This window comes from Alexandromys fortis, unplaced genomic scaffold (genome assembly GCF_014885135.2).
Source record: "Alexandromys fortis isolate MF-2015 unplaced genomic scaffold, M_Fortis_MF-2015_v1.1 scaffold_15, whole genome shotgun sequence".
Classification (NCBI taxonomy): domain Eukaryota; kingdom Metazoa; phylum Chordata; class Mammalia; order Rodentia; family Cricetidae; genus Alexandromys; species Alexandromys fortis.
In genome coordinates, this window is record NW_026067911.1 from 5,229,619 (window position 1) to 5,247,365 (window position 17,747).

The window sequence follows — 17,747 nt, forward strand, 5'->3', positions numbered from 1 at the left end:
CCTGCAACTGGAAGCTGATTCTACAGCTAAACTCTGTCTATTCCTAGACCAGGACTACACTCACTGAACTCTACAGATTTGGTAATAAAAGGTCAATGAGTTAATTATTCTTAGACAGTTTATAGCCATTATTTTAAGATGAACAAAAATTACATAAAATTCACACACATTTGCCTTAAAATGTATTCAAACTCACATATCCATTAATGATATGGCGACTTTTAAAAATCTCTTATTGATACATGTGTCTAAAAGTAATTTTACTAAACCACAGACTTCGCAAGGTTATAGCCAGTGACAAAACTATGGCAGGCATGCTCACTTACAATCATGTTCAATCCAGAACAAAACTTTTGGTATTTCAGAATGTGAATCAGGGCAGTTTTCATTATGGAATTTTGAATAAATTTTACAAGGGGACATATATAAGGCAAAAGGACAAAAGGCTGAAATTACATCCTGCAGGCACTGTATATTCATTTCTATTTAAAAGCTAAGCAGATATTCTATTAATGATCATAAATATTAAGGGAACATACCCAAATAAATCCTGTTTATCTGATTTCCATCCAGCTGAAATACTGTAGAGGGAGATTACCCTTACATCCACAGCTGGTGACCTAGGCAGAAGTCACCTACAAGATTTTCTGCTAAAGACCAGATTTTCCATAAATTATGATGTTATGGTTTAGTCACAACAGTTTTCAGGCTATAAACATAAGCCAGACTTGATAGCGTAAGTCTGTAATCCCAGCATCCACTCGGGAGGCTGAATCAGGAGGAGCCAGAGTTCTAGGCTGACCTGATCGATAACAAACTCTATCTCAAGCCATGAGAATGAAAATAAAAGCACAAATAAATATAAAGTATTTCTGTACACACCAACACACATACAGTGCACTGGTGCAAAATGATAAACGAACTGATTAGAACTGCAGATCAGCTAATATTATTGAAATAAAATTAAGGTAGCTATTGTGATTAACGACCTCAAGTGTTGGATGTTGCCTGATGGGTTCTAGGCAATGCACAGCTAAAACTAGTGACTAATTTTATAATCACTCCGTGCTCTTGTTTTAATATATAAATTATTCATCAAATCAATTGAAATATTAAAGAATCATCACAGATTTCAATGGTGACTGCTGGGCACACTTCCAAGAAGCATGTAGAATAAAAATGGTCTCCTTTGAGTAAGAAGAGAAACTACATAAAAGGAGGATAGAGGTAAATGAAAACATGAAGCTAAAGTTTAACCAAATTGACCTATAGCTACAAAATGGAGACAACATATGCTTTACCCCAATCCTTCCAGACAAGCCTGACTCACAAAAGATCACATACTATGTACACGTCTCACGAGTAGCTTGTGGGCTCATGCCACACGCTCTTTAAGACGGTCAGATCCAATGTACTGAGTGATAGCTCAGAAACCACAACCTCTTCCGGTCATCTTTTTAAGCTGATGTGCTGCCTCGGTCATTCTTCAGTTGGTATCCCTTTTGTCATGCTATTCCTTTAAGTAACACATTGCTTTATCAAGTAATGAGATCCAAAGAGAGTTGATTCTTAAAAATCACCTTGAAGGCATGCTCCCACGAATGGGACATCCTCGTGGCCACGTGTGTAATTAATCTCTTCTTTATAGACCTGAACGCACATGTGTGCTGACTCAAGAGACATTCTTACCTCCCATCCATAGCTGGAATCTTTCAGGTCCGACCTCTGCTCTCCCATGTATGGCCCGAACTTTTCGCCTATTTCAATCTTCCTCTTGGTCCATATTCCAAGTCCTGCTCCCGGCATATTTGACTCTCGAAGTTCAAACTCATCAGGAATGGGGATGTCATCGGGGATGTAGATGGGGGCTTTGTAAGGAGAGCCCTCCTTGGGAGTGAATGACCCACTGGATGTGGCAGGAGAGCATGGCTCTTGGATGTGGAGGGAGGGAACGTTGGCTACCCCATCTGCATCAGCATCGGGCATTTCTTCCAAAGGTATTTCAGAGTAATTGCCATAAGCACACTCATTACCTACAAATAAATAAGAATTTCATGAATTTCTACTAATAAACCAGGACAAATTCCACAGGGGTATGAACCATAGTAAAGTTGGTCGTTACAATCTGAACATAGAAGACCATTGCTAAGTTCTGTCCCGTTTAAAAAAAAAAATCTCTGTTATTCACAGGGGAGGAATGATAGATTATGGCTTCTGGTTTATCTGGGATAAAGTAATAAAGCAAGTGTGTTAATACTTGGATAGGCCAGCCCCACCCATCACCCACATGCAGAGCACCCAGGAGCTTATTTATCAGTCTGAATAAAGTATAGATAAGAAGTAATACAGACAACTACTGTCCCCACACCACCCTATTTATGCACCAGATCAGAAAACTGCATCAATAAATCCATGGAAGCTTCAAATTAACACAGCAGATCCTCACGGACTCCAAAGGCTGCCACGTGTCACAAGGCTCAAATCTGTGCAGCCCTTGGTATTTCTTTGCTTCAGTAGCTTACGCTGCAGAAACTCAAAAGTACTAAAAGCTAAAATCATTTTCAAAATTAGGTAGATTTGGGGGCTACACAGCTTGCTCGATGGCTAAGAGTACTTACTGCTCTTGCAGAGGACTGGGGGGGGGGTCCCAGCATGCATGCGGTAATCAGTTATAATCATTTGTAACTATAGTTCCAGGAAATCTGACACCCTCTTCTAGGCTCCATCAGGCAAGCACTTGGTGCACTGGCAACCATTCACATGCATAAGACAAAAATAAAAATCCTCAGAGGCAAACAGATAGGAGAGTACCCTGGGTATACCCAAAAGAGGAAAAAAAAATCTCCAGACTAGAAAGTGAGAGGGTTTCAACTGCCTCTACATAGAGAAGAATCCTGAAGAGGCTGCAAGAATTCGGAAGAGACAAAGGTTAGCCTTGACCACAGAGGCTTTAGAGACACAAGAGCACAACGCTGCTGCCATCATGAAATATATATGGGGACTCTGGGGGCTAGGCAGAGGAGTGAAAAGAATAATGGCCACGCTGAATTTCCTACCAGCTGAAGGGAACTTCTGTGGCCCTTAAGCAAACAGGCACGTGTTTCTTTCTACTAGGGTTATGAACTGAAAGTTGTCTCTCATTGGTTTGACTCATAAGGGCTTCAAGGACAGAAGTAAGAAAAAGGAGCTAAAGAATACAGGTGCTGATTCTGGTAAGAAGCACCAGAATGTAGGCTGGGTGGCTTGTGATTCCTGTCACCGCCTTTCTAGCACAGCCTGTGTAATCCTGAGCTACTCATGACATGGAAGAGCTCCAGTCTCAGATGAGTGACTTTTACACTCCTACCACCCCTGCAGCTGTGTTATCAACGCCTTCTAAGATGGGTTATTGGGCTAAGAGGTAGAAGATACATTCTACCTGCAATTTCTTCCCTGATTTATTGCTGAAATACATACCACTCATGAACAACTGACCATCGAGTATTAGGTCCTGCTTCTTACAGTTTCAGAGAATGCAAAGTGACAATCCACGCAAGGCTTTCTTTCAAGGAAGGGTTAGGTGTCATTTTAAACATTGAGAGGATGCCATTTATACCAACCACGTGACAGAACTATAGGGTGCAAGCTCGGGTTGGTTATATAGTTCTCAGCGTGCAAGTTCATTATCATTCAAGTTCAGCATGTCCAACATGTCCAACATGGTGAGCACTGTCACCTGCCCTCCAGTCAAGCACCTTGCCCATTTCCTCATTCAATTAGGAATGTCACCTTTCCTTTAATTATCCACATCAGATAAAAAGTAGCTGGAGTTTGCTGTCCTTTTCTTATAATCTATTCTACCACAAAATTCAATCATTTTATCTGATTCTTCCAATTCATTTTCACACCCGGATTTTCTAACAGTGCTTGCTCTCCACTGGTCTCCAGATCACCAATCTCTTGACTGCAGCCCTCAATACTGAATTCACCTTCATCGCCTACCTTCCTTCCTGCTCAGCAGACTCCAGAGGCTCGCAGCATCTCAAGTTAAAGTAGAAACTCTTCACTTGGAAAAAAAATATCTCTTTTATGAAGTCATCCCCTCTAATTCTCAATGATCAACAGGAGTATTTGAACTGCAAGCTGATCTTTGTCTTCTAAACTTGGCAAGCAAGATGTTCTTCCATCCTGGCTATCCACCTCCACCCTCTGATCTAACCAACTCCCAACTTCCAGGTCAAATTCCACGTGAGTTCCAACATGTCCCATGGCCATCTCAGTCAACACAAGACTCTCCTTCCTCTTTAAGCTTACAGAATTTTAGCTCTCAATTTTGCAATCTAATAATATACATTGCACTCAGGATTTTATATGTATAGCTGTTTTAGCTCCAACAAGGAAGTAGGCCCTAGGAAAGTTAGGTGTTAGGATACTCACTTTGAATTCTCCAAGCAATCTGCACATAGCTGTTTAAAGAATCCTTGTTAAATAGATTGTTGACCTCATATATAATTTTATTGACAAGTTGTACCAAATCAACATTTTCCTGTGAAAAAAAATGGCAAGTATTTTGATCCTAACAATCTTAAATAAATTAAATGGGGAAAGGTGGTGGTGGCACACGCCTTTAATCCCAGTACTTGGAGGCAGATCTCTGTGAGTTCAAGGCCAGCCAGGTCTACAGAAATCACTGTTACACAGAGAATCCCTGTCTTGAAAAAGAAAAAATAAAAAAGAAAGTGGGACATAGTAGATTACTTTTCATTCATATCTAGCATCAGAATAAGCTATTTTAATAACACCTAAAGAGGTACTATCTGGATATGAATGTACTTGAAAATTCCATCTAATTTTATGTTTCATCAAAATATTATTAACAGTTTGAGTGCAGAAAAAAATACATAAACCATTTCCACACCAGACATAGTGACACGGGTCTATGTGCCAGCTCCGTGGGGGACTGGAGGCAGAAGGATTCAGTAAGGTAAGTTGTTTGAGACAAACTTAGGCTATAGAGTATTACCATATTTCAGAAAATAAACAAATAAATAAATTTAAGATCAATGCCACCTCTCTAGAAGTGTAGCACTCAGCAGCCTAAAGGGAATGTTATGGCATAAGTCCTCCAACGGGGCCATTGCTCATTGTGAGGATTTTATTTTCTTTGGGGAACGCTACAAAATGAATTTCTAAGAAGTAAGAAATAAAAAGGCACCTAGATAAGTAGAACAATATTCTCCGAGTGATTCTCTATGAAAAGCCAGTAAAATTTTCTCTGTTTCCTCCTGAGTGAATCAGTCATACTGTCGGGTCCAGAAAAGGGGTCTCAGACCCTAGAGAAAGATCAAGACAATTATGTCCATGCTTTCCCCCCGTCACACAAATCCTATCATCTCTTTGCTATCCTCAACCTCTCCTGGTACAGACTCTAAACGTGGTTGCTGAGGTACCAGCTCAAGCAAGATGGCATAAAAATTAGAAAATTTAAAGCCCAAATACAATCCTGCTAACAATGACCAAAAAAAAAAAATCTGATTAAGCCTAAAGAACAACTTATAGCATCCAAGCAAATGTAAAAATAAGATTCATTTCTAATCACCATACGCAGGCTTTATCAGAGACGAAAGCCTAGGCAATTTGTCTTCCAACTACATTCAGTTAGTATCATTTGAATTAAATATAAAAAGGGCAGAGATTACAAAAATGGAAATATAAAACTGCTGACTTTTACTTATCAAAACATACAATCTAGCACTTGTAAAATTTTCAGCACGAATGCTGTTTATCACACCCTATTGCATATTTGCATAAGTGAGAATAACTAACACCTTTATGGACATTACTCAATAACTCTCTCAAAAGCTGCTAAAACATTCCATCTACATGAAAAACAACCTCCATTATTCTATCGCCATTAGATCTCAGTTACTGGGGGAAATTGGTAGATCTATTCCCTGGGCTATAGCTGTAGTCAATTAAAGATTTCCTGGATATTGCTCTGGCAGACTGGGCACATTTACAATAGGTAGGTATCAGGTAGGGAGTGTGGCATACATCAGTGGGCCCATAAAGATAAATAACCCTTGTAACTGTGGAGCTGAGCTCCTCAACTGTAATTTGCCTCATGCATCCTTTGGTTGTATCATTAACCCAGCGAGGACTGGGAGAAAAGCTTGTTGTTGGACTTGAGGAAATGACTTGGGAAACACTCCTGGAATCCAAACTCTTCGATTCAAATTTTAAGCATTCTAATATCCAATGACACAAGCAACAGCCTACACTCCTCAGAGTCTACGTAGTTCTGTGGCTGTGTGAGTAACTATCAGGTTTCCAGTTGGGATGAATTTCATTCTGAAAATATCAAAATCCAAGGAGGAAGTTGAAATGTAACACTGATAAAAACAGCATCTGGTGCTACATCCATACTTTCCAGTTCTGACAGACATGATGAGAAAAATAATCCTCATTACTCGAAGGAAGAACCTGAGAGTACAAGGCACTAAATAGGATCCGACAGCCAGCAACTGCTCAAACCCACTCTTGATTTCTGTTTCTTTAAAACGAGAAGACTAGGAGTTTGTCTCATCAAAAGAATGGCTCTTGCGTAGGTAATCTGTTGTCCAGCCTTTTCACTTGAGAGTTCATTGCGAACAGTTTTTCTTTATTCCGATTTTCTAAACTCACATACGATTGCTGCATATACTTCTATTATTGCAATCTGCAATAAGTGAACGGTTTCTATAGTATTTATGCTGCTTTTGGTAGCAAAGCATCAGCAAAATGAATACCATTTATACAAATATTTTCATTCACCCATTTCAATTTCCTTAGATGGGATCCCTACTAAAAACTAAATAAAACCTACTGAATACTGGCAGTTTCTTTTCCAAATGTATTGATCAATTTATACTCCTGCCAACCACACTCACGGGCACTCCTATGATACACAAATTAGCCCTTTGATGTGCTTTTATTTATTTTTTCTATAATTTGCCCCTTGATTTTATAAAATAACTTTTTAACTTTGGTGGAACTAAGTTCACATTGTCTTCATGTTTTACATTTTCTTAGAAACTCCTCACCTATTCTGCCAATGGGTGGGACATTCTCTCATATTTTCTTTGAGTTTCATAGTTGCTTTTCTTCCAGCCTTGGATTACCAGTGATTTACTACTGAGTGAAAAGCAGAGGAAAAATGATTTCATTTATTTGAGCTCCCGTGAACGGCAGGCTAGGAAAAAAAATGCCATTTCACTCATAATTCTTTGGCCCTCATTTGCAAGGCTGGCCTAAAACGCTTTCTCTTTTTGTGGGATTCGTATAACTCACCATTTGTTTCTCTTGGCTTCTCTGCTTAGTTTAACTGAAAATCTTCTGGGCAGATGCCAATCAAACTCCTGAGTTTCAACCCATAACTAGTGTTTAATGGCCATTGAGCAGCTTATCACTCCGTGTTGTCCTTATTGAGGGTAGCGGAAAGGTTTTTCCTTTCTGCTTACCGTATCAGTTCATTGATAGAAACTGTTCAGTGACTAACACAAAATTAATGCTAATATTCAAATCGCATAGCTCTAGTTTAGCTATAAAGTGGCGTGAGCAAACAAGAAATCATATTGACTTGGCTGAACAAACTTGTCCATAATACATGTATCCACATGCATGTGCTAGTGCATGTGAGTGGGGGGGGGTGTGAGTGTGTGTGTGTGTGTGTGTGTGTGTGTGTGTGTGTGTGTGTGTGTGGTGTTTAGCAGCTTCCTAATCTTAAAAATAGGCTGAGACAGAAACACGATTTGAGATCTCGGGCAGACTGGTTGAGATCATAGCTGCATAAAACAGCTGCCAAGAGGAGTCCAACAAGGGAATTGAACAGATTAGGTAACTCAGAAATTTAGACATTTCCCCCCATTATGTTCCTCATTGCAGTTTTGTAATAAAAACATGAGCAAACTTCAAAGGAAGTTCTGTAGTAAAGGTTAATTGCTACTAAAGAAGAGGGTGGGCCCAAGCGCCGGTACTTTGTGCCCAACTCACAGGCAGACAGGAAGGATTACACGTGGCTGAGTGCAGAGGATGTGCGCCCAGCTTTAGGAGAGGAGGCCTGGCCAAACCTCAGAGCCCCACCAGGGACCTCCAGGGAGGACGTGAGCTTACGGACACAAGCCTGTGAGTCCGTGCATGCTTACCAGTAGCCAGGGGAGGGAGGAGAAGACTACAGTTTCCTTTCCAAATTCAAACAGGACATGCTCTTCTTCCCTCCTCAGGACAATTCCAGAGTGGTGACAGAGGCATGTTTCTGAGAAAGCAAAGGCCCTCAAGGGGCCAACTCTTCTCCACTAGCAAGAGAACCACTGAAAACGTGCAGGGTTATGGGGGAAAGGGAGGAGCCCAAGTAATAGCACATGAATGAACGGAACAAAAGAGGAGGCAATGAACTGGCCATTGAAACACGCTGTGAAAATGTCCCCAAGAAAATGAAATTTAACATCCCCATGAAATGAGGAAAGGAAGCTATAAAAGTGAGGAAAATAGATTTTTTTAAAAAACTGACAGGAGCTGCAAAGGATTCTGTTAGAATCTAGCAGTCCGGGTTCCCAAACAGAGGTGTCTCCTACACAGGTCACTGTCCTGGACAGGTCACTGTCCCAGACAGGTCACTGGAGGACAGACTTCAGAGCACCATGCTCTCAGAAAAGGATGAAGAGAAAACACTCTTCAACGACATGTTCATGTCCCTACTTGTCCCATCCGAGTCTCTATAGCATGTTTGCGACACAGCCGCCAACATGGCTTGGCGTGTGGAATTTCTTAATGGTCTTCCAAGCTCTTCTGCACTCCCAGCCTTTCTGTTAGCCTCCTTGTTCTGACCTGTTTCATCTCTTCCCTGTAGGCCTTGTTACCCACAGAACCCCCTAAACGCTCTTCATCAGTCTGCTATCAAAAAGACCCAGAATTAAAGAGGGTTGGGAGAGGCAGCAAAGGAAATGGCCAGAGCACCAGACGGGTTGAAATCAAGGGACGTAGAGAGAACAAATATGTATTTTTCTCATGTTGTGACATAACTCTTTGCCTTCTCTGTGGCTTCTAAAGCTTGTTAAGAATTTTCCCACCACCCTAGGAGTTCCACAGACATTTCACAGAACAACACAGTTTGAGAATTAAATGGGTAGCTCCTCCACTATTATGAGATAGGCTGATCTGCTTCCAGAAGCTTCTCTTCAGAAATGGTGCTGTGAATTTTTTTTCAAATGGTTATGGAAAGAAATCTCTAGAAAATTCATAGCTGAGGTTCAAGTAAAGCCCTTTGGCATCTGTTTACCGACTCCAAGACAACCAAAACAGAGACACTAAAGTTTTGTGAGTCGTGCCGTGAGAGAAAGCATGACCAGGTTAACGTTTGCCATTTTCTGGTGTGAGGGAGCCTAGTGACCACTTCCTACTGGAAGGCCAGCTAGGACCAGACTCATTACATGCCAGACAGTGTTCCTTTCATAGTACAATCATTTGCCTGAACTTTTAGCAATACAAATTTTCAAGAGATTTTTGGCGACCTCTGACCCGATAGCTTTTTTCATAAGCCTTTTATATCCCCCAAAGTGACTTTCCTTCAGATTCGGTTAAAGTAAAGCAGAATTGTCCCGTATTTCCGTCATAACCTACTGGCAGGTTCCTTCTCAGGCAGCTGCAGTGAGCAGAGCACAGCCTCGCAGCATGCAAGCCCTATCTCCAGCAATTATTTGCCAGCGTATCTAAAAGAAGGCAGGCATTTCCTGCTGCACACAAATGGGACACTCTTATCTAAATCACTGTTTAAACAGGTATTTAAGAAAACACTATCCCAGGCAGGAATTTACTGATGACGGAACACATTGGTTTAGGGCTGGACGCGATGGTTTAGGACTAGCCATTGTCAAGAAAGGAAGTATATCAGCATGAGGAAGGTATAGAGAATATTTCACAACTCCCCAGGGGTCAAGATGGAGGACCATAAAGCTTGGGAAAGTGGCGGTGGAAGAGGCAGTTGCACAGAGGTCTCCACCTGGTACCACCTCTGAACTCTGGTGCCGCCTGAGAGAAGAAGAGGTGGGATTTGTAGTTCTAACCCCATGCACTAAGCATGGTGGGTAAGGTCACGTTCAGGTCCATTCCATTGGAGCAATAATGAAAACCGGGGAATGCTCAAAACTTGGAATGCCAAAACCTTCGAAACTGTATTTCCTGGAAAGACACTTTGAAAACTGATTGGCTCTCCCACAACCTGTAACCTAGGAGAAAGTATACTCTGGCTCCCCAGCCAGGCTCTAACCAGTGAGACTGGAATTTATTCCCAGTAGAGGCTTATAAAGCCGGGCTGTTGTTCTCACATTAAGTACACTGCCCTCTGGTGAGGGCTGTGGTTTCTCTGTGGGCAGAGCGTGTGGTTTACTATGGCTAATTTGTTTATGTTGTTGAGGGTGGTTTCAGGGGAAAGCAAGCTAAGGAGGGAACCGATTTGCTTCTTTACAATGAGTGTTTCGAGGTGGCAGAGACATGCGGGAGCGTTAATGTGCCTGCGTTGATGGGCAGAAGTTGGTCTCTTCGGCCACGGCTCTGCTTCACTTGGTTCCGCTTGTGACCCGAGCGCCCTAGCCTGTCTATTAGGGTTACCTAAGTGTGGCTTGGTGGCTTTTAGCAGAAGAGCCTTCTAGTCTCAGAAGGAGAGATCCAACCTCAGGAACTAAGGGGAAAGGTAAATAAACAGTCCGGTCGTACATTCCCTAGCAAGGAGACTGAATTCTAGTATTTCCTGGGAGAGGAGAGTCCGAACTGCCGCGAGAAAATGAAGATCAGGAAGTAGAGGAATTTGAGAGACCACGCTACACACCGTGGGCCAAGATGCTTTCCTGAGACGGGAGTAAGGAGCGTGCGTGTGAGTTCAGGCCCTTTCCACGGTAGACCCAATGAAGACCTTCCCTGCTGCTGAAGAACAGAACTTCCTTCCAGTCAGAAGTTCCACATAAAGAAAATAATTATGCGTGCCGGGCAGAAGAGGGAGTTGTGGCTTGCTGATAAGGAGCGATGTGAGCGACCAATTAAACACTCACATAACCGCACCACTGGCTTGATGCGAAGCCGAGCACCCGGAAGAATGAAATCTCCTTAGACTCTCAAACTTAGACCGCTTTTTAAATGAGACAGAGTCCTTGTTGCCACAGGTTTGTTAATAAAAAGATAGCAGAGATTTGTGTCATAGAGCTACGTGATGGGGAAATTCCATTCCGCTCTTCCAGCTCAAACTCTGCCCGTCATCGCAAATAGAAACGCTCTGGTGTAAATAAGTCTAGATGCCGCCAAGGAGCGCAGTCTGGGGCCCGGTCCTACACTCTAAAGGGTGCCAGATTGAGTTTCCCAACACCACATCACATGAAATGTGAAATCATTCAAAACCCAGAGGGGATGGGGGGTGGAAATGGAATATCCCTGAATCACTGAAAACATAAAGGAAAACGTTTCTGTTTAATTTGAGAAAACATTATACACTTTGTAAAAATTGTTTTCAGAAAAATGTGAACAGATGTGTTTGTGTATGATGTGTATATGTATATGCATACCAGCTGCGCTTCTGATTGGGAAGGGATAATTTCCAACATTGCTAAGTGGTAACACAAGCTAGGTATTCAAGGGCACGATATAATATGACAACTTCATAGACTACCACACTGTGCCTGGAGTCTGGGAACTGTCATTATCAACACGTGTAATAACTAGGAGCATTAGGTGGTCTGTATAGTATCCTTCCTGCCTAGCTGAGTCACACAGTCTGAGACAGTTGACGGGCACCAGGCAGCAGGTCCTAATGACAACTGGCTTCTTAAGAAAGGCATCCAGGGCCTCTTCTGAATAAATTACTATAGTTTATAGCAAGAGAAGATTGCAAATGTTTGTAAAACTAAATTTATTTACAAACTGTGTCTAATTTATTTATATCGCCGGCACAATAGGCTTTTGCTGAAATATTTATGCTGTCTGTACTTCGGCCTCACTAAACTCTATCATAGTCATAAACACGGTTGAAAAATTATTTGCAGTTAGCAGGATTTAAGCCGGCCATTATATCACACGCTGGTGCCAGCAAACTTTTCTCTGGCTGAGAGAGTTTCCTCCACGGAATAAATATACATTTGACTTTCAAAATCTTTGGTGGGCTCCATACTATGAAAAGTGAGGGTTTAAACGGATGTTCCAGGCATTACCAGGACCATATGAACACTTCCGGAGCACGTTCCGATTGGAATTCTGTGGAAAGACTGCAAAGGGGTCCAGGTTTAAATCCCTTCCTAGCATTCAAGGGTGGGAACTCAGATAACAACTGTCAGGGTCGTAGCCCTCGCCAAAGATGCTGTCATCCAGGCTTCCTTGTCCATCCATTTGCAAGTATGTTTTCCGTATCACATTGTGATTGGAGCATCACGAAGTTGCTAGAACAGATATGGAATGCAAGACAGCAGAGATTCTCCCACCGGGTAGCTTAGCATTGGCAAGCAAAGACTGGGACGGTAGGAGGTATTCGACTGAGCAACTGTAAAGGACTAAGTAGATCTTAGGAACAGGGAAAAAAATAGCAAGACATGCTTCTAAGTTCCTGTGCAGTTGGGCATCTCCAGCCAGAGACTGATGAAAACCATATGCCCTTGGCCTTTTGTATCTCCAGACTCCTCCCATCCAGAGATTCAACCAACAACAGATGGAAGATATTCACACATATGGAAATGTCTCCACTGAACTCACACTTTCTCTTCCTGTCATTGTTCCTAAGCAATTCAGTGTAACAACAAGCATTTAAATAGCTCAGGCACTGCGGTAGCCCTTGGAAGTAACCTAGCGATGACAAAGTTTACAGGAGGGCTTGTGCAGGCTAGAGGCAAGTGCTGTTATTTTATTAAAGAGGGAAATACCAAGGGACTCTGTCTCCAAGAGTCTTCTCCACCCCCCTCGGGTCCCAAGGAACAAGAGTATGCATGTTGCTTTGGTTTGCTGAAGAATAAAGTTCTTAACCCTGTCTCGAAAAACCAAAAAAAAAAAAAAGACTTCTTTTTCATATCAAAGTAGAGTTTTTATTCATATGTATTTTAGACTATCATCAAGCTCTTGTGAAGAGGAACACAGGAGCTATTGGCTTTTGCTGAGGCTACAGATAACTCAGAAAACGGCAGTCCCAGCAGGTTCTCAAGAAGTAACACACTCACTTTAAGTTACATGGTTAGCCGAGAGAAAACTGGTCAGAGGAAGGGGTGTCACTGTGATGTAACTGACAAGCACACTCTGTCATGGGACAGACTTCACTGATAAGGACTGTACATCCAATGACATGGGACTGCCTTAAAATAATCAGTGTAGGTTCCAAGTGCTGTCAATAGTACAAACTATGACATCATCTTCCACTACAATTAGACGCTGCTCCATATAGACCAGGTATGGGTTTAATTAACCTCAGAAGAGTTGATGCACTGAGAGAAAAGGCTGACCAGAGTAGCCTGAAAGCTCTGTCCATCCAGTACAAGAGTTAGCAGAAAAATGGCAGCCCTGCTGCTCGCTGACGACCCATACTACCATCAGGTGATGGGTTCCACCCCAGTATTGCCTACAGCTACCTACAAGCCATCCTTAACTACAACTAACTAGAAAGGCATGCCTGAGTGCTTTTGTCATTTTTTATGGGATGTAAAGATCATTCTGAAGGACTTGCTTAGCCTGATAAATATTTTTAACAAGCTTTTTGTTTCAATAGGGTACAGCTACAACAACTAGATTAAATAAAATCTGGCCTCACGCTACTTAACGAAGGTAACAGATCCAAACACCCATTTTTTGAGTCAAGTACAATGACATACATATGTTGCCGCAGCATCAGAAAAAGAAAGGTAGGAGGATCACTTGAGCCCAGCAGTTCAGACCTAGGTGGGCAACATGAGTGAGACAATGGAGAGAAGCAATATCTATTTTTCAAAACATCGTAGAATCCATCTCTTAGGAAGACAGACAAGTATGAGTTTTTTCACTAAAGCATCTGACTCTGCTGACTGAGACACCCTGGCGATAGATAAGCCCATGTAAATCTGGGTGGATCAAGACTATTCAAGAGAAAGATTCTGTAATGTAACTCTATGAGGAGTAACACCTGACATATGCAGAATTATGCATACGTGATTATGCGTGCTCCACTTTTTTGCTGTTATAGTAGGTCTCCTTCATTCAGCTTTTTAAATACTTGATATCACTCTTCAGTCTCAGCAACTGTGATCCCACATAGATTCAACATGCAACAAAACATCAGTCATTCAGTCAACAAGATTTGTACATGCAAAGGCCCATGGGTCAGGGGAAAAGGGTCACAAAGAAGAATCAAATGAAATTACTGATTGGAAAAGACCCTTGACAGGCAGAATGAGTATCTATAAACCTTCACTAAATAAAGTGCAGTGAGTGGTAGACAAAACAAGGATTGTGCCCATCAATCCATGAGTGATCTTCCATTTCATTACTTGAGAATGAAAGCCAAAGATGGCTAAGTATTCTATTTATGATAAAGACAGACAATCAGGAGGACTTTGACACAAAGAGTTATAGACTGTGGCCAAGCCTCGGAGAGGTAATGACTTTTAATTGGATTGAGTTTATCATACTTGCAGGGGTGCAGCAGACACAGAAGGAAGGATTAGCATGATTTCCACTTTCTATTATTTGGCATAATGAGCAAACAGAGGGTGGTCCTCATCCCTGGTACACATTATGAGCCATAGGAGATGCTTAATATGTCAGGTTTGAGTAGTACTGAACTCTCTTCTATGAACACATCTATCTGGACATAGCTAAGTCAAAATAAGTCACCTGGAACAAAGGTCAGCGGTCATTAATTTGAATAGTACTCGGGATTTATGAATTTTAAAATTAATCCTCCCGGATCTCTACCCCATTTCAAACAGTAAGACACATCTGCGTTTTTCTTTAAAGTTTAGATAGCTTATGGGGCCAAAGGACAGCCTTGGCTGAAGGAAAGCCAGCTGAGCAGACTTCTTCTAGGTGGAAAATTGTAAACCCTTCTGAGAAACAACCTTATATACATGAAAATATTGACATAGACAAGACAAGACAAACCTGGAAAGCACACTGCACTGACAAAATCCTGTACAGGTATTTATGAGTCAGTCTCTCTCTCTCTCTCTCTCTCTCTCTCTCTCTCTCTCTCTCTCTCTCTCTCTCTCTCTCTCTCTCTCTCTCTCCCCCTGATTCAAGAAACTAACATGAACTTAACTGAGTGCAATCAGTTCAGAATTTGTGCTGCGCACTCCTCAATGCAACCTTTACAACCATATTTACTACAAAATCAATAAAAATAAACAAACAAGTCATTACTTGGATGGCCACAATTCTATCATTTCTTCCAACATTTTTATTAGTCCTCTACAAAAAGAGAATAAGCCTATCTTAAATGCAGCCAGTATATTTGCTCTACCAAGATTTATGGCAGCATCTGATGTGAAGCAACCATGCCCCGTAGGGTGGAAACTGTGATTTCCACAAGGAAAGGGACTTTGCCTCCTTCATTGATTCTTTGCAGTAACAAGAATGATGTCTTAAACAGAATACATGCTCAATAAATATTTGTTAAATAAAAGAATAAATTCAGGAAGGGTGCAGAAATGAGCCATAAGGAATGTAGACACCGGATCAGCTATCATCAAAACAGATAGTGCATTCAAAGCTCACAAGGAATAGAGTTTTAAAAACACAAATTAGGGGACTGGAGATGCAACTCCATTGGTAGAGCATAAGCCCAGCATTCATGAAGCCCAAAACTCCCCAGCACAGCATAAATTTAGCATCTGTAATCCCAGCATTCAAGGGAGTGGAAGCACAAAGATCAAGGTCTTAAGTCAGTCTTGGACATATGAGACCCTGTCACATATGAGTATTCTCTCTCTCTCTCTCTCTCTCTCTCTCTCTCTCTCTCTCTCTCTCTCTCTCTGTGTGTGTGTGTGTGTGTGTGTGTGTGTGTGTGTGTATCCTGTTACTGGAATGAGCAAGAAACAAATCAACTTTAGAAAGTAATCTTTCTTTAGAAGATCTATGGCTTCCTAGTCAAGCATCTACATTCACAATATCACGATAAACTCAGATATTCCATAAACCTCAGATCCTATTTAAGCCAAAGGATCCTAGCTAGCTAAGAAATGCTACAACCCCAGAAAAATCTTATAATCTATTGGAACCCTCATTTTTTTTCACCTATGACTGATGCTATCCAATATGGTAGCCACTGGTGACAGCATGTGACCAGTGACCGCAGGAAGAGTGGCAACGCCAAACTAAGATCTCTTGAAAGTTTAAAATTTTATCATCCTCCAGATTCCTAAAAACTTTACTTAATTCAAGTAAGATGCAAAATACCTAGCTGATAACTTTTATTTATATAATTTATTGGTACCTACTAAAAAGATGCAATTTTGGAAATACTGGGCTTAAGAACATGATAAAATCCATTTTACCTTTTTGTTTTACCTTCTTTAATGTGGCTTCTACATCTTTTAAATAAAGGTACAGTTAATATGTCCTTTTCTATAGATCAACACTGGAGTTTAAAAATATGTCTGACACCAAGTTGTCATAAAAATCACAATAAATCATATTTTCACTTCTCATGAACTTTCGGGTAAAACACAAGTACTGCAAAGTCATTATTATTATTGTAAAATACTCTGTGTCTTTAAGTCTTAAGCGACAGCTCGCAAAGGTCATTGTCATTTAGATCTATCTGTATTCCGACAACAAAAGGTGATGAAATGCATTGTGAACAATTCATTCTCCCCCACTCCCTGTCAATATATCTCCACATAGACACTTATTGAAATGAAATACAAAGGAAGATCAATGTGGTTATTGACATGGTGCAGAAAGATGAGGTAATTTGAGAACACTGCACAGCTAGACTCTCAGTGATGATGTAAGAAGCAGACTGGGCTAAGCGCGCCTGGAGAGAGGCTCATATTGGAGAAAGGCACCATGGGCCAAGGAACAATAAGGAATGCTTGATGGTAAGCAAAGCAAATCTATTCCATGAATTCAGTCCGGGATTCAAAGGGGATGCCACGGTCTGAACTGGCTTCTTTCCCTATCTGTGGGTACAGCAGTTCAATTTCTCCAACAGAGATTCTGTTCCATCACCCCATAGATAATCCCTGGCAGATAAAAGACCTGGAGAGCTGATAAGGCACCATGACAATCGTGGCACAATTGTACTTCAAAATGCTTCGTAGGTCTGGAGTGGGGAGGAAAAGTTAGTCCCTGACTCTGTGGATGTAACACAGCTGTGATGGTATCTCCAAAAGGTTTAGGTTCAGTACATCCAGAGCTTGGAAATCTCCCCACTAAATGTCGAGCGAAGCCAACGTTCCTTCGAGGAAGAAGGAATTGAGCCGTCCTGAACAGGTCTGTATTCTTCCCAGGTCAAGCCTCAAGACGTTTTATGAATATTAATTGATGTATTTACTGACCTTGGGCAGTTGCAAACCTAACATTCCAGCCATTGTTCAGAGCCTATCATGTTCTTCCAGGCTGTTGACTTTGGAGTGGCTGTGTAATCCTAGTGAACTGCTCGAAAAGTGATCAATCAACACGCTGAAGGCTTCTGGTTCATCCCAATACCTGCTGGTCGCTTTGATAAATAGTATTCATGGGACTGTGTGAAATTTACATTGTGAGAGTACTTAAATACATGTGGGAACATGGCAGGC

The 17,747-nt window shown here is 41.4% G+C and overlaps 1 protein-coding gene across 8 annotated transcripts in view; it reads right to left on the reverse strand.

Moving 5' to 3' along the window:
• Mecom (MDS1 and EVI1 complex locus) overlaps window positions 1–17,747 on the reverse strand; it is a 556,830-nt gene that overhangs the window by 270,143 nt on the left and 268,940 nt on the right. For all 8 annotated transcript variants that reach the window (XM_050138442.1, XM_050138443.1, XM_050138447.1 and 5 more), the window contains one exon: window positions 1,690–2,033. In XM_050138442.1, coding sequence (XP_049994399.1) covers window positions 1,690–2,033 — 344 coding nt within the window. The remainder of the gene's footprint in view (window positions 1–1,689; window positions 2,034–17,747) is intronic.